Raw genomic sequence first — 17,086 nt, 5'->3', positions numbered from 1 at the left:
CCCCACTGTCTCAGTGGGTGGGTGCACCCCTTGTGGTCCTGACTTCCTTGTTCATGTTCTCCCTTCTTCTGCTCCTCATTAGGACCTCGGGAGCTCAGTCCGGTGCTCCAGTGGGGGTCTCTGTCTCTATCTCCATCCATCGCTAGATGAAGGTTCTATGGTGATATGCAAGATATTCATCAGTATGGCTATAGGATAGGTTCATTTCAGGTTCCCTATCCTCAGGTGCCCAAGGAACTAACTGGGGACATTGCCCTGGGCATCTGGTAGCCACTCCAAGTTCAAGTCTCTTGCCAACCCTTAGGTGGCTCCCTTAACTAAGATATGAGTTTTCCTGCTCCCCTATCCAACCTTCCTATATCCCCAATCATCCCGTTTCCCCAAGTTCCCCTCATCCTCTCCTTCACACTTTTCTCTCTCCATCTCCCCTTACCCCCATCCCACCCCACCCCCAAGATTCCAATTTTTTGCCTGGCAATCTTGTCTATTACCCATAGCCAGGAGGATAACTATATGTTTTTCCTTGGGTTTGCCCTCTTGTTTAGCTTCTTTAGGACCACAAATTATAGACTCAGTGGCCCCCTATCCATGGCTAGAAACCAATTATGAGTGAGTACATCCCATGATCTTCCTTTTGGGTCTGGGTTACCTCACTCAGGATAGTATTTTCTATTTCCATCCATTTGCATGCAAAATTCGAGAAGTCATTGTTTTTTTTTTACCGCAGAGTAGTACTCTAATGTGTATATATTCCACACTTTCTTCATCCATTCTTCCATTGAAGGACACCTAGGATGCTTCCAGGTTCTGGCTATTACAAATAATGCTGCTATGAACATAGTTGAACAAATGCTTTTGTCATATGATAGGGCATCTCTTGGGTATATTACCAAGAGTGGTATTGCTGGGTCCAGGGGTAGGTTGATCCCAATTTTTCTGAGAAACCGCCACACTGCTTTCCAAAGTGGTTGCACAAGTTTGCAGTCCCACCAGCAATGGATGAGGGTACCCCTTTCTCCACAACCTCTCCAGCAAAGGCTATCCTTGGTGGTTTTGATTTTAGCCATTCTGACAGGTGTAAGATGATATCTCAAAGTTGTTTTGATTTGCATTTCTCTGATCGCTAAGGAGGTTGAGCATGACCTTAATTATCTTTTGACCATTTGAACTTCTTCTGTTGAGAATTCTCTGTTCAGTTTAGTGCCCCATTTTTTAATTGGGTTAAGTATCATTTTAACGTCTAGTTTCTTGAGTTCTTTATATATTTTGGAGATCAGACCTGTGTCTGTTGCGGGGTTGGTGAAGATCTTCTCCCAGTCAGTAGGGTGCCTTTTTGTCTTAGTGACAGTGTCCTTTGCCTTACAGAAGCTTCTCAGTTTCAGGAGGTCCTATTTATTCAATGTTGCCCTTAATGTCTGTGCTGCTGGGGTTATACATAGGAAGCGATCTCCTGTGCCCATATGTTGTATGGTACTTCCCATTTTCTCTTCTATCATGTTCAGTGTGTTCAGATTGATATTGAGGTCTTTGATCCATTTGGACTTGAGTTTTGTGCATGGTGATAGATATGGGTCTATTTTCATTCTTCTACAGGCTGACATCCAGTTGTACCAGCACCATTTGTTGAAGATGCTTTCTTTCTTCCATTGTATACTTTTAGCTCCTTTATCGAAAATGAGGTGTTCATAAGTTTGTGGGTTAAAATCCGGGTCTTCTATACGATTCCTTTGGTCGACTTCTCTGTTTTTATGCCAGTACCACGCTGTTTTCATTACTGTAGCTCTGTAATAGAGTTTGAAGTCACGGATGGTAATGCCTCCAGAAGTTCCTTTATTGTATAAGATTGTTTTGGCCATCCTGGGTTTTTTGTTTTTCCATATAAAGTTGATTATTGTCCTCTCAAGATCTGTGAAGAATTTTGATGGCTATTTGATGGGGATTGCATTGAATCTATAGATTGCCTTTGGTAGAATTGCCATTTTTACTATGTTGATCCTCCCAATCCAAGAGCAAGGGAGATCCTTCCATTTTCTGGTATCCTCTTCAATTTCTTTCTTCAATGCCTTAAAGTTCTTGTCAAATAGATCTTTCACTTCCTTAGTTAGAGTTACCCCAAAATATTTTATGCTGTTTGTGGCTATCGTGAAAGGTGATGATTCTCTTATTTCCCTCTCTGCTTCCATATCTTTTGTGTATAAGAGGGCGACTGATTTTTTGGAGTTGATCTTGTATCCTGCCACATTACTAAAGGTGTTTATCAGCCGTAGGAGTTCTTTGGTGGAGTTTTTGGGGTCGCTTAAGTACACTATCATATCATCTGCAAATAACGCAAGTTTAACTTCTTCCTTTCCAATTCGAATCCCCTTTATCCCCTTATGTTGTCTTATTGCTATTGCTAAGACTTCAAGAACTATATTGAAGAGGTATGGAGAGAGTGGACAGCCTTGGCGTGTTCCTGAATTTAGTGGGATGGCTTTAAGTTTCTCTCCGTTTATTTGATGTTAGCTGTCAGCTTGCTGTAAATAGCTTTAATTATATTTAGGTATGACCCTTGTATCCCTAAAATCTCCAAGACTTTTATCATAAAGGGATGTTGAATTTTGTCAAATGCGTTTTCAGCATCTAATGAAACGATCATATGGTTTTTTTCTTTCAGTTTATTTATATGATGGATTACATTGATATATTTGCGTATGTTAAACCAGCCCTGCATCTCTGGGATGAAGCCTACTTGATCATAATGGATAATTTTTCTAATGTGTTCTTGGATTCGGTTTGCCAGTATTTTGTTGAGGATTTTTGCGTCAATGTTCATGAGTGAGATTGGCCTGTAATTCTCTTTCTTGGTTGAGTCTTTGTGTGGTTTTGGTATCAGAGTTACTGTAGCTTCATAAAAGGAATTTGGCAATGACTCTTCTGTTTCTATATTGTGAAATACATTAAGGAGTATAGGTATTAGATCTTCTTGGAAGTTATGGTAGAATTCCGCATTGAAACCATCTGGTCCAGGACTTTTTTGGAAGGGAGGTTTTTGATAACAGCTTCTAATTCTTCGTGACTAACAGGTCTATTTAGGTTGGTTACCTGGTCCTGGATTAACATTGGTATATAGTATTCATCTAAAAAAGTGTCCATTTCTTTTACATTTTCCAGTTTTGTGGCATACAGGCTTTTGTAGTAAGATCTAATGATTCTCTGAATTTCCTCTGTTTTTGTGGTTATGTCCCCGTTTTCATTTCTGATTTTATTAATTTGCAAATTCTCTCTCTGCCGTTTGATTAGTGTGGATAGGGGTTTATCAATCTTGTTGATTTTCTCCAGGAACCGGCTTTTTGTTTCATTGATTCTTTCAATTGTTTTCTGTGTTTCAATTTTGTTAATTTCAGCCCTCAGTTTGATTATTTCCAGTCTTCTACTCCTCCTAGGTGAGTCTGCTTCTTTTTTTCTAGAGCTTTCAGGTGGGCTGTTAAGTCTCCAATGTGTGCTTTCTCTGTTTTGTTTAAGTGGGCACTTAGTGCTATGAACTTTTCTCTCAGGACTGCTTTCATAGTGTCCCATAGGTTTGAGTATGTTGTTTCTTTATTTTCATTGAATTCAAGGGAAGACTTTAATTTCTTTCTTTATTTCTTCCTTAATCCAGGTATGGTTCAATAGTTGACTCTTCAGTTTCCGTGAGTTTGTAGGCTTTCTGGTGTAGCATTGTTGTTGAATTCTAGCTTTAATCCATGGTGATCTGATAAGATACAGGTGGTTACTGATATTTTTTTGTAACTGTGGATGTTTGCTTTGTTACCGAGTATGTGATCAGTTTTCGAGAAGGTTCCATGAGCTGCAGAGAAGAAGGTATATTCTTTCCTATTTGGGTGGAATATTCTATAGATGTCTGTTAAGTCCATTTGATTCATTACCTCCATTAATTCTCTTATTTCTCTGTTAGGTTTCTGTCTAATTGACCTGTCCATTGGTGAGAGAGGAGTGTTAAAGTCTCCTACTATTAATGTGTGCGGTTTGATGGCTGCCTTGAGTTTTAGCAATGTTTCTTTTACGTACATGGGTGCTTTTATATTAGGAGCATAGCTATTCAGGATTGAGACTTCATCCTGATGAATTGTTCCTGTTATGAGTAGAAAATGTCCCTCTCCATCTCTTCTGATTGATTTTAGTTTGAAGTCAACTTTGTTAGAAATTAGTATGGCCACACCTGCTTGTTTCTTAGGTCCATTTACTTGATAAGCCTTATCCCAGCCCTTTACTCTGAGTAGGTGCCTGTCTGTGGTTGAGGTGTGTTTCTTGTAAACAGCAGAATGTTGGATCCTGTTTTCGTATCCAATCTCTTAGCCTGTGCCTTTTTATAGGTGAGTTGAGTCCATTGACATTAAGTGATATTAATGACCAGTGGTTGTTAACTCCGGTCATTTTTTTAGTAGTAAATTTTGTGTGTTTCCCTTCTTTGAGTTGAGCTGGTGAAGGGTCTCTAAATGTCTGAGAAATTGTGGTTATTGTTGGACTCCTTAGTTAGTGATTTTCCTTCTATTACTTTCTGTAAGGCTGGATTTGTGGCTACGTATTGTTTAAATTTGTTTTTATCCTGGAAAATTTTGTTTTCTCCATTTATAGTGAACGAAAGCTTGGCTGGGTATAGTAGTGTGGGCTTGCATCCACGGTCTCTTCGTTTCTGCAGTACATCTATCCAGGACCTTCTGGCTTTCATGGTTTCCATATAGAAGTCAGGTGTAAGTCTGATAGGTTTACCTTTATAAGTAACTTGGCCTTTTTCCTTTGCAGCTCTTAATATTCTTTCTTTGTTCTGTATGCTTTGTGTTTTGATTTTTATATGGCGAGGGGATTTTTTTTTTTTTTTGATCCAGCCTATTCGGTGTTCTGTATGCTTCTTGAACCTTCATAGGTATATCTTTCTTTAGGTTGGGAAAGTTTTCTTCTATAATTTTATTAAATATATTTTCTGGACCATTGAGCTGTGCTTCTTCTCCTTCTTCTACTCCTATTATTCTTAGGTTTGGTCTTTTTATTGTGTCCCATATTTCCTGAATGTTTTGTGATGAGAGTTTGTTGGTCTTGCTGTTTTCTTTGATCAGCGTGTTTATTTTCTCTGTGGTATCTTCAGAATCTGAGATTCTTTCTTCTATCTCTTGTATTCTGTTGGTTATGCTTGTATCTGTAGACTCTATTCATTTACCTAGATTTTCCATGTCCAGCCAGCCTTCTGTTTGTGTTTTATTCTTTGCCTCCATTTCAGTTTTCAAGTCTTGAACTGTTTCCATTATCTGTTTGATTGTTTTTCCTTGGTTTCCTAGGGCATCATTCACTGATTTACTCAATTCTTCAAACTTTCTGTTATACTTCTCCTCCATTTTTATAAGGGCATTTTTTTACATGCTGTTTAAGGGCATCAATCACTTTCATAAAGTCAATTTTTTCTACTTCTTCATGATTAAGGTGTTCATGTCCTCCTGTTGTTAGGTCGCTGGGTTTTGGTGGTTTCATATTATTTTTCAGATTGTTGGGTGAATTCTTGCATTGGTGCCTGCCCATCTCTTCCTCCGAATGCTCTCCTATGGATCTTCTTTTACAGGATCAGGTCTCCTTGCCTACTGATGTACCTTCCCAGTGATGGTACTCCCCAGTCATGGTTCTCCTGGTACTCCAGTGATGTCTCTCCTGGTGCCAATATCAGATCTCCGTGCCCAATGATGCCTCTCCTGATGCCAAGATTAGCTCTCCGTGCTGGTTGGGTAGTTCATAAACAAAGCACCCACCTTGCTTGGTGCAGGCAGGCCAGAGTAACAAAGGAACTCCTGCCTGCCTGCTTGCCCTGAGGATTCGCCCCCAGCGCCCAGACAGGCTGAGTTGGGTGGTGTTATGTGCCCAAAAAGGGAAGGGGGCAGAAGGGAGGAGGGTTCTGGATGCAAGCTGGGTAGGATAGGAAGAGAGAGGCAGTATGCGGGGAGTAGAGTCCCTGCAGGGAGCCCAGGAAGGATGGGGGGGATGGGGAACTTCTGATTTCTCTGTCCCGGGCTGCTGCCGCGGGTCACAAACTCACCCCAATGATGGCTCTCCTGGTGCTGAGATCAGATCTCCGTGCTGGTTGGGTAGTTCATAAGCAAAGTGCCTACCTTGCTTGGTGCAGGCAGGCCAGTGAAACAAAGGAACTCCCGCCTGCTACTTGCCCTGAGGATTCGCCCCCAGCACCCAGACAGGCTGAGCTAGGTGGTGTTATGTGCCCAAAGAGGGAAGGGGGCAGAAGGAAGAAGGGTTCTGGATGCAAGCTGGGTGGGATAGGAAGAGAGAGGCAGTCTGCAGGGAGTGGAGTCCCTGCAGGGAGCCCAGGAAGGATGGGGGGGGATGAGGAACTTCTGAGTTCCCTGTCCCAGGCTGCTGCCACGGGTCACAAACTCACCCCAATGATGGCTCTTCTGGTGCCGAGATCAGATCTCCTTGCTGGTTGGGTAGTTCATAGACAAAGTGCCTACCTTGCTTGGTGGAGGCAGGCCAGTGAAACAAAGAAACTCCTGCCCGCCTGTTTGCCCTGAGGATTCGCCCCCAGCACCCAGACAGGCTGAGCTAGGCGGTGTTATGTGCCCAAAGAGGGAAGGGGGCAGAAGGAAGAAGGGTTCTGGATGCAAGCTGGGTGGGATAGGAAGAGAGAGGCAGTCTGCAGGGAGTGGAGTCCCTGCAGGGAGCCCAGGAAGGATGGGGGGGGGATGAGGAACTTCTGAGTTCCCTGTCCCAGGCTGCTGCCACGGGTCACAAACTCACCCCAATGATGGCTCTTCTGGTGCCGAGATCAGATCTCCTTGCTGGTTGGGTAGTTCATAGACAAAGTGCCTACCTTGCTTGGTGGAGGCAGGCCAGTGAAACAAAGGAACTCCCGCCTGCCTACTTGCCCTGAGGATTCGCCCCCAGCACCCAGACAGGCTGAGCTAGGTGGTGTTATGTGCCCAAAGAGGGAAGGGGGCAGAAGGAAGAAGGGTTCTGGATGCAAGCTGGGTGGGATAGGAAGAGAGAGGCAGTCTGCGGGGAGTAGAGTCCCTGCAGGGAGCCCAGGAAGGATGGGGGGGATGAGGAAGTTCTGAGTTCCCTGTCCCGGGCTGCTACCGCAGGTCACAAACTCACCCCAATGATGGCTCTCCTGGTACCCTAAGGTAATGGGTTTTTAGTTTGTGGTTACAGTTCAGCATTGTTACTGGCATCCATGTTTAGCAGAGTCAGAAACCCAGTGAAGAGATTGTGAGAGTTCATTTCATGAAGCTGTGAGGATGAAACCTATTGTTGTTGTTATTGTTGTTTTTACTCTTTTGGGTGCCTGATACCCATCTCTCAAAAAAATGACATACACTGGAGGTTTATTATTTCTTATAAATTCCTGGTCTTAGGTTGTCTTATTCCTAGCCAGCTTTTCTTAACTAGTTGTCCCATCTACCTTTTGCCTCTGGGCTTTTATCTTTCTCTATTCTGAATACATTTTTAAACTTCTTACTCTGTGGCTTGCTGTGTAGCTGAGTGGCTAGCCCATGCTTTCCTCTCCTTTTCTTGGTCATCCTTCCTTTTTACCTCTGAGATTTCTCCTCCTATTTATTTCTCTGTCTGCCAGCCCTTCTTATTTTTTCCTACCAAGCTATTGACTGATCATTAGGCCAAACAGGTATTTTAGACCAGCCCAGTATCACAGCTTCACAGAATTAAACAAATACAACATAAAAGAATACAACACATATTTGCATCATTGAAACAATTGTTTCACAACATAAACAAATATAACACATCTTACAATAATATTCCAGAATAGCCAGAGTTGTATTTTGATACAAACTAGGTTGCAGTTTGATACCACATGGTATTGAGATGCCTAAACTATAAGACATATTCTATGGAGAACTATCTGAATATAGGGAGTGAAAGTAACCAAAGAGAGAGATGTATGAGAAGATGCATGGATAGGGCCATCTAAGCTTTTTGAAACTGAAGCCCTGTGTATCTGAGGCAGATCTACAGGATTTGATATTTGTCCTGCTATGCTTCAGTCTTGCCTTGGTTCAATCTTCCCTCACTGTGTCTCCATTTCTCTATTTTGGAGTGTAAATGGTATTCTGTACCATTGTATGTTGGAAAGATGTAACTTGTTTTCTGATTTTTACAAGATGTTACTTGCTGCGGGACAATGGTCTTGTACCTTGTAAAGATTTGTCACTTGTATTGGTTTAATAAAATGCTGATTGACCAGTAACCAGGCAGGAAGGATAGGTGGGGTGACCAGAACAGGAGACTTCTGGGAAGAGGAAAGCTCAGTCTGCAGTTGTCACCCAGACATAGAGGAAACAAGATGAGAATGCCTCACTGGTAAAAGGTACCAAGGCTAACACAGACACAAATTATGTACTAATGTAAGATGTAAGAATCAGTTAATAAGAAACCTGAGCTAATAGGCCAACCAGTTTATAAGTAATGTAGATCTGTGTGTTTCTTTGGAACTGAATAACTCTGGGACCAGACTGGAGAGAAACCTTTGTCAACAAATCACTGTCAAGAGATTGTCTTGAGCATCAGAAGAGACTTTGAACATTTGAACAGTGTAGGGGCTATTGTAGACTATGAGTATCATTGAAGTGACAAAATTAATTTTCTTCATGGATGACCAGGAGCCTATAGTGACCCAGGTCAGAATGTAATTGATTGAATGAAAAACCTCCCAAATAGGAAGATGTATTTTAACATGTGCCTCTTCTTGGTAACTTTTATTTGATTGCTTGTGAAACCATTAATAGGGGGAGCCTTTCTGAATGAAATTTCTCATTGAGGATGTGATATGATATAGTAAAGAGAGCTGTTTGTTTGTTCCCAGCAGCTTAACCTCAAAATAATCTCACAGAAACTATTAGTTATATCACTGCTTGGCCCATATGCTCTAGCTTCTTCTTCTTCTTCTTCTTCTTCTTCTTCTTCTTCTTCTTCTTCTTCTTCTTCTTCCTCCTCCTCCCCCTCCTCCCCCTCCCCCTCCCCCTCCTCCCCCTCCCCCTCCCCCTCCCCCTCCCCCTCCTCCCTCCTCCTCCTCCTCCTCCTCCTCCTCCTCCTCCTTCTTCTTCTTCTTCTTCTTCTTCTTCTTCTTCTTCTTCTTCTTCTTCTTCTAGATTTATTTATTATATATACAGTACAGTGTTCTATCTGTATGCTTGCTGGCCAGAAGAGGGCACCAGATCTCATTACAGATGGTTGTGAGCCACCATGTGGTTGCTGGAATTAAACTCAGGACCTCTGGAAGAGCAGTCAGTGCTCTTAACCTCTGAGCCATCTCTCCAGCCCATGCTCTAGCTTCTTATTGGCTAACTCTTACATTTTAATTTAACCCATTTCTATTAATCTCTGTATTGCTATGTGGCTGTGGCTTACTGGGTAAAGTTTCTAGCATCTGTCTCTGGCTGGGCTACATAACTTCTCTCTGACTCTGGCTTCTTCCTCCCAGCATTCATTTTAGTTTTCCTCACCTACCTAAGTTCTGCCCTATAGCTCTGCTATAGGCACAAAACAGTTCCTTTATTAAATAATGATAATCACAACATACAGAGGGGAATCTCACATCACCCCCCTTTTCTGTATAAATGAAAAAAAGGTTTTAATTTTAACATAGTAAAATTACAAATCACAAAACAGGTATCATGCAAGAATTACAGTTAAAATATTTATATCTGAGCCGGGCGGTGGTGGCGCACGCCTTTAATCCCAGCACTCGGGAGGCAGAGGCAGGCAGATCTCTGTGAGTTTGAGGCAAGCCTGGTTTATAATAGCTAGTTCCAGGACAGGAACCAAAAAAACAAAACAAAACAAAACAAAAAAAACCCAAAAAGCTACGGAGAAACCCTGTCTTGAAAATCAAAAAAAAAAATTATATTTACTTTTTATTTTATCATAACTAAGAAAAACTATAACTATAAATTTTCAACTCCATCAAAGACCACAGAAGGATACAGTATTACCTAAGTAAACAGGAAGTATGTTGTAAGCAATGTCTGAAACTCTAGAAATGAGAGAGACATTTTGTTGCCCGGACAGAACTCAGAGTTCTTCTGTATTGTTGGGGCATTCAATCTTCAGCCCACAGGCCTATAGTATCCAGCAGACTTTTCCATGAAGCAGGAAATTTGAAGACCTGTTCTGCATTACAATGGAAGAGTCCACCAAATGCTTTCTTCTGAGTCCTGCAGAATGTCTAGCAGACTCTTTCATGAATCAGGAACCCCAAAGAATCATCTTACCTTTAGGCAAGTTCAGCAGTCATTTCTCCATGGGTCTTGCATGTCCAGTTCATCAAGCAGTCCAGGCAAGAGCAGTTTCTTGCCCAAATGGCTAACAAACTCCATAAGGAGACTCTTTGATGGCCATCATCCTCTTGAAGTAGATTGGTGCTGCCAGGAGCAGATGTGTCTCATTGTCATGAAAAGTCTTAAGCTCTTAAAACATTTTAAACGCCATATTCTGAAAGTTTTTGAAAGATTGGACAAATCCCTATCTATCTGAAATACATCTCTGTAAGTCTAGAAAATCAATGAACATGACTACAAACTTGACTATTACTATATAGATGACTCTCTATTTGCCTATATTTTTAATTACACATTACATTTTTTTTTTTTTTTGGATTTTCGAGACAGGGTTTCTCTGTAGCTTTGGTGCCTGTCCCGGAACTAGCTCCTGTAGACCAGGCTGGCCTCAAACTCCCAGAGATCCACCTGCCTCTGCCTCCCAAGTGCTGGGATTAAAGGCATGCGCCACCACTGCCCGGCTACACATTACATTTTTAAATGAGCTGCACAAATACAATACCTTAGTCGAGAGCAGAAATACATATAATAAAATTGTTCTTAAATTTGTATGAATAAACCAAGATCCATGCCAATGCAAATCTCTATAGCATATCCCCATTTAAATGTAAACAAACATCTATGAACCGTATTTGGGTATATTGGCATAGTTCTCTCCAGACTGCTTCCTGCTTTTTATTTGGTGAAGTAATTTTTGAAGTAATTTTTTGGAGGTGTTCACAGTGACCTTTTGGGTGGTCTTGATTTATCAAGCCACAGGTTCTCATCCTCTGTCTAAACAAAAGCACCTCTTTCCCAAAGCAGCTAATTCTTAGACCCAAATTCTGAAGATATGATACCTTTAAAGTATATATGTTGGTTACTTAGTTCCTTTACAGTCAAAAAATTCAAAGAAAACACAATAATATACATAATCCACAAACTCTGTATATAGTCCATCTTTATGTGGCTTATTTGTTTTTATTCTATTACTTTTTAATATTTATTATCTTTACTCTTTTAATTTATGAGTGTAGTCTGTCTCTTTAAAGACTTTGTTTCATTCTTTTTATAATTCATTTACTTCTTTATATAACTCTCTATTTTTTTCTTCTCTCTCCCAAGCCTATGTACAGTTTTTAAACACACTGTGTCTCATTTAGAGGTCTGTTATGTATGCATATGTCCTATTGTGTATCTGTAATTCTTTACTGTTCAGGAGTGCTTCTTAAAATACTAAGCACTTCTTATGAACTTATGCTGTGCCATTGGTAGAGCAAATATGGCCTGCCTGCTTGCTTCACCCAGTCCAACATGACAGAGGCATGCTTGCTGCTTCTGAGAGCTATGTATGTTGCCCCATTTTCAGGCACACAGGGGGTTTTAAGTTGCCATTAGCAATCTGCTCACAGACCACACAGTCAGTCCTCCAGAAAGTGTCAAAAGTTTGCATGGGCAGCACAGCCCAGAAATCTGGCATTTCAAAATGGCATAGCTTTTTTTCTGTTACCTCTAAATCAGGAAAACCTCTCTTAAAGGAGTTGCAGCATGTCACCAGTAAGCAAAGCCCATTTGGGGGAATAAATGCAGCTAAACTTCATTTTTTAGTGTTTATAATTCCTTTCCAAGCTCTCTAAGATTTTAAGTGGATTTAGTTGGCCATGTGGGCATGAGTTTATTGTAGAAAGCCACTTGTTAGTTCCCAGCTTCTCAGCCCAAAAATAATCAAACAGAAACTGTATTAATAAATCACTGCATAGCCCATTACCTCTAGCTTCTTATTGGCTAGCTCTTACATATTAATTTAACCAATTTTTTATTAATCTGTGTATCGCCATGTGGCTGTGCTTACCAGGTAAAGTTCTCAGCATCTGTCTCCAGCAGGGACACATAACTTCTTTCTGACTCCACCTTCTTCCTTCCAACACTCAGTTTAGTTTTCCCTACCTACCTAAGTTCTGTCCTGTAGCTCTGCTATAGGCACAAAGCAGTTCCTTTATTAACCAATGATATTCACAGCTTACAGAGGGGATTCCCACAATATGAGTTTCTATAGCTTCAACCCATTTCCTGTTCTTTGTGCCTACTGTGTTGTACTTGAAACTAATCAGTCAGCTTTCTTCTGTTGCTGTGATAACTTCCCCACCATCATAAACTCTATCACTAAATCACATAAGAAACAGTAGAATTAATTGCCATTTGGTGCTAAGGTGGTTTGGTAGCCTACTGTTTTAATTTTTGTTTGTTTATTTTTGAAGACAAGGTTTGTCTGTGTAGCCCTAGCTGTCCTGAAAGTAGCTCAATATACCAGGCTAGCTTCAAACTCAGAGATCCTCTGACTCTGACTTCCAAGCACTGGGATGAAAGGTGGGCCAGTATTCCTGACTTTTTTGTTTTTATATTGTTGCATGATGCTTTTGTTCCTATAAAGCATATGCTGTTGTACTGAACTTCACCCATATTTTCAATTTTAAAATTTGACAGAGAGTATCATTATGTTTCTTAGCATGGTATGTATTCATGACGTTAATACTACCTGTGCCTTCTGAGTCATTGGATTGCAGGTGCATAACCTTCTTCCTGCCTGTTTTGTTTGTTTTGAATTTTTATTTTAAAAAGAGTATTTTACCTGTATACATGGATATGCACAATGTGAGTACCTGGTCCTTACATTGATCAAAAGATGCTTCTAGAAACCCTGAACTTGGAATAATGGATAGTTATAATTTCCCATATTAGTGAGCTCACCTGTATAGAAGAACAGGAGGACTAGTGTTGAGCCATCTTTCCTGCTCTGTGTTGATTATTTGTAATCAGCATATTAATTGCTATTGTTTCATTTGTCCATTCATAACTTTAAAACACACAGTGCTTTTTAGTAAAATCTTATATATCTTGCAGTTTAAATTGTGGAACTTCCGGTTTCTTGTAGATGAATAAAGAGTTTAAGTGCATGCATAACTCTTTGTAGAAACTTCAGCAAAAACCTATGAGTTATTTCTATCTTTATTGTTTGATTGACTTTTTTTCATGTGAAACAGGTATTTAATGTATATTTCTCACTGTCCTATAAGTGACATGGACTAGGCTGGTATTCAACTCAGAGGCAGATAGATATACATGCCTCTGCCTTCTGAGTGCAAGAATTAGAGGCATGATTCAGTGCATCCAGCTTTTTCATCTTATTTTTCTTTTTCTGTAGTTAGGAATTACTCATTCATACAATTTCTCTTATCTGTACTCTGTACTGTTGTTCTGTTTATGTATCTTTCATTGTTGGTCAGTAGACATTTCTTTTGCAAGGTGATATCCCATTCAAAGGGTTCAAAAATGACAGAGGTGAACCTCCAATTCAGTTTGCTTCTAAAGTGACTCGGTGATTAAATTATGATGTCCATGTCATGAAATAAGTATGGGGAGCATCAGAATTATATGACTATACTGTCAAAGATGTATACATTTACAGTGTTGTCAAAATCATGCATTCTGTTGTGCACTTGTATGGTACATTTTAGAATTCAGTGACCTATGATGACGTGCATGTTGACTTCACTTGGGAAGAGTGGACTTTGCTGGATCCTTCCCAGAAGAGTCTCTACAAATATGTGATGCTGGAGACCTACAGAAACCTCACTGCTATAAGTAAGACTGAATTATCTTTCATGTTTCAAATAAGGGGACAACCGTTCATTGGTTAATGGTGCTATTTTATAATATGATTGAGAAAGAAGAATGGGGTAAATAAATCAGGCATGGTTGTAAGGTTTGCTTTGAATGGTAACTAAATTTTTTACAATTTTAAATATATAACATACATTTTTCTGGCACTATATTTTAGGATACAGTTGGGAAGACCATAATATTCAAGAACATTGTCAAAGTTCTAGAAGACATGAAAGGTAATTTTCATGTATAAGGTGATACAAATGTAACTCTGAAGAATTTGTAATGGATCCTATATATTTTAAACAAAAGCCACAGTGTAAATAATAAAGTGTATTGATGATTATTAAATTCTCACAAAATCATATACCTTAATTTCAGATAGGTGAACTGCATTTAAGAAAGAATTCAAGGAAACAATGTGTTAACCTATATTACCTTTTGAATCATAATATGAGAGCTATACTATGAAGTTGTCAATCCATTTATTTCATATCCATATTATAAAAGACAGACATTTTGAAATGGTGTTAAGTATGCCTCTAAAACTATTACATTAATAGTCCATCGAAAAAGTAGTTTAACCCATATACTTGTGACTGTGTTTAGTGAGGGGGCAGTTAGAATCATGAATCAAGGGGCAGCTTTTGTGGAGAGTCCTTAATCCAGATACCAAAAGTCTATGAGGACAGAAAGTCAAACTGTGAGAACTCAATGGGGAAACCTTATATTTGCTGTTCTTCCTTTACTAGATATATCATATGTTACTCTGGATACAAGCCACATGAGCATAGGGATGTGAAAAGATATATTATACCTCTCCCTCAGAACAAATAGAAGACATATAGCAGTTCCCATATTGAGTATACTTGTTGAATTTAATGTACCAGTATACAAGTAATTGATTTTCTAGCCTCATTGTAAATATATCAACTATCTCACATTTCAGAAAAGCACCATGAGTACTAGGACTGTATAAATTCTTCTGTTTGTCCTAGTTCACTTAGCAAATGTGGTATCACTCACAGTATAGGAAACTTTATGAATGCAATAACAGTGGTAAAGCTCTGAGTTTTTTCAGTTCTCTTCAAATACATGAAAGTTCTCATACAGAAAAAAAGATTCTGTAAATGTGAACCATGTATTAAAGGCTGTTATCAGTTATGTTCAAAGATGAAATGCAAGCATTAATGAAGGGGAAAACAAGATTGTAAACATGGTGATAAACTTTAACATATAATTCCTCTTTAAAATAGTATTAAATTGTAAAATTAATTTTAACAGATAAAAATATTCACCAATGTATTAAATGTAGTAATGCTTTCATATGTACCATTATCATTGTAGGCATGAAAAAGGTCAAACTAGAGAGAAAACTTCTGTATATCCTCATTGTGTTAAAACCTTTGAATGTGACAGTCATCTTCACAGGCATGGAAAAACACATCCTAGATTGAAAACTTTTGAAGGAAATGAGTGTGGTAAAGCCATTTCACATCATAGTCATCTTCAAATGCATAAAAGAACATACACTGGAGAGAAGCCCTATGAATGTAGTCATTGTGGCAAAACCTTTGCATATCACAGTAATCTTCAAAGGCATAAAAGAACACATACTGGAGAGAAGCCCTATGAATGTAATCAGTGTGGTAAAGCTTTTGCAGATCACAGTCGTCTACAAAATCATGAAAGAACCCACACTGGAGAGAAACCCTATGAATGTAATCAGTGTGCTAAAGCCTTTGCGTGTCACAGTAATCTCCGAAAACATGAAAGAACCCATACTGGAGAGAAACCCTATGAATGTAATCAGTGTGGAAAAGCCTTTACACATTGCAGTAGTTTCCGAAAACATGAAAGAACCCATACTGGAGAGAAACCCTATGAATGTAATCTGTGTGGTAAAGCCTTTGCATGTCACAGTAGTCTCCGAAGACATGAAAGAACCCATACTGGAGAGAAACCCTATGAATGTAATCAGTGTGGTAAAGCCTTTGCGTGTCACAGTAGTCTCCGAAAACATGAAAGAACCCATACTGGAGAGAAACTCTATGAATGTAATCAGTGTGGTAAAGCCTTTGCACGTCACAGTCATCTACAAATTTATGAAAGAATGCATACTGGAGAGAAACCCTATAAATGTAATCAGTGTGGTAAAGCCTTTACACGTCACAGTAGTCTCCGAAGACATGAAAGAACCCATACTGGAGAGAAACCCTATGAATGTAATCAGTGTGGTAAAGCCTTTACACGTCACAGTAGTCTCCGAAGACATGAAAGAACCCATACTGGAGAGAAATCCTATGAATGTAGTCAGTGTGGTAAAGCCTTTACACATTGCAGTAGTCCTGATAACATGAAAGAACCCATACTGGAGAGAAACCCTATGAATGTAATCAATGTGGTATACTTTTCAAGCACATAAAAGGTCACATACTGGAGAAAAGCCCTATGATTGTAATCAGTGTGGTAAAGCCTTTGCATGTCGCAGTACTCTTCAAATACACGAAAGAATCCATACTGGAGAGAAACCCTATGAATGTAATCAGTGTGGTAAAGCCTTTGCACATCACAGTAGTCTCCTAACACATAAAAGGGCACAGACTGGAGAGAAACCCTATGAATGTAATCAGTGTGGTAAAGTCCTTGCACAGTAAGTCATCTTCTAAGGCATGAAAGAAGCCATACTGGAGAGAAACCTTATGAATCAATGGGGTAAAGCCTTTGCATGTCACATTAACCTCCGAAAGCATAAAAGAACCCATACTAGAGAGAAACATTGGGTATATAATTAGTGTGGTAAAATCTTTGTGTATCATAGTCATCTTCAAAGACATGAACTAACACATGCTGGAGAGAAACCCTATGAATATAATGAGAGTGGTAAAACTTTTGCACTTCATAGTACTCTTCAAATGCATAAAAGATTACAAACTGGAGATAAACTCTATGAATGTAATCATTGTGGTAAAGCATTTGCATGTGTGACTAATCTAAATCATGAGAAAAAAATCATACTACAGAGAAACCCTATAAATGTATTCAGTGGGATAAAGTTTTATACTTTTTATAGGAGTAAAACTTTTGTTTGCAACAATCTGTTAAAATGT

The 17,086-nt window shown here is 39.5% G+C and overlaps 1 protein-coding gene across 4 annotated transcripts in view; it reads left to right on the top strand.

Annotated features, from left to right (window-relative positions):
• The window catches only part of Grk5 (G protein-coupled receptor kinase 5), a 270,216-nt gene extending 253,130 nt beyond the window's left edge, over positions 1-17,086 (top strand). For all 4 annotated transcript variants that reach the window (XM_057777195.1, XM_057777194.1, XM_057777196.1 and 1 more), the window contains 3 exons: positions 13,829-13,955; positions 14,152-14,212; positions 15,324-17,086. In XM_057777195.1, coding sequence (XP_057633178.1) covers positions 13,829-13,955; positions 14,152-14,212; positions 15,324-16,401 — 1,266 coding nt within the window. In that variant the 3' untranslated portion in view covers positions 16,402-17,086. The remainder of the gene's footprint in view (positions 1-13,828; positions 13,956-14,151; positions 14,213-15,323) is intronic.

The sequence above is a fragment of the Chionomys nivalis genome, chromosome 8 (assembly GCF_950005125.1).
Source record: "Chionomys nivalis chromosome 8, mChiNiv1.1, whole genome shotgun sequence".
Taxonomy (NCBI): Eukaryota; Metazoa; Chordata; class Mammalia; order Rodentia; family Cricetidae; genus Chionomys; species Chionomys nivalis.
The sequence above is the reverse complement of the archived record's forward strand: the minus strand, read 5'-3'. Positions and strand labels throughout refer to the sequence as shown.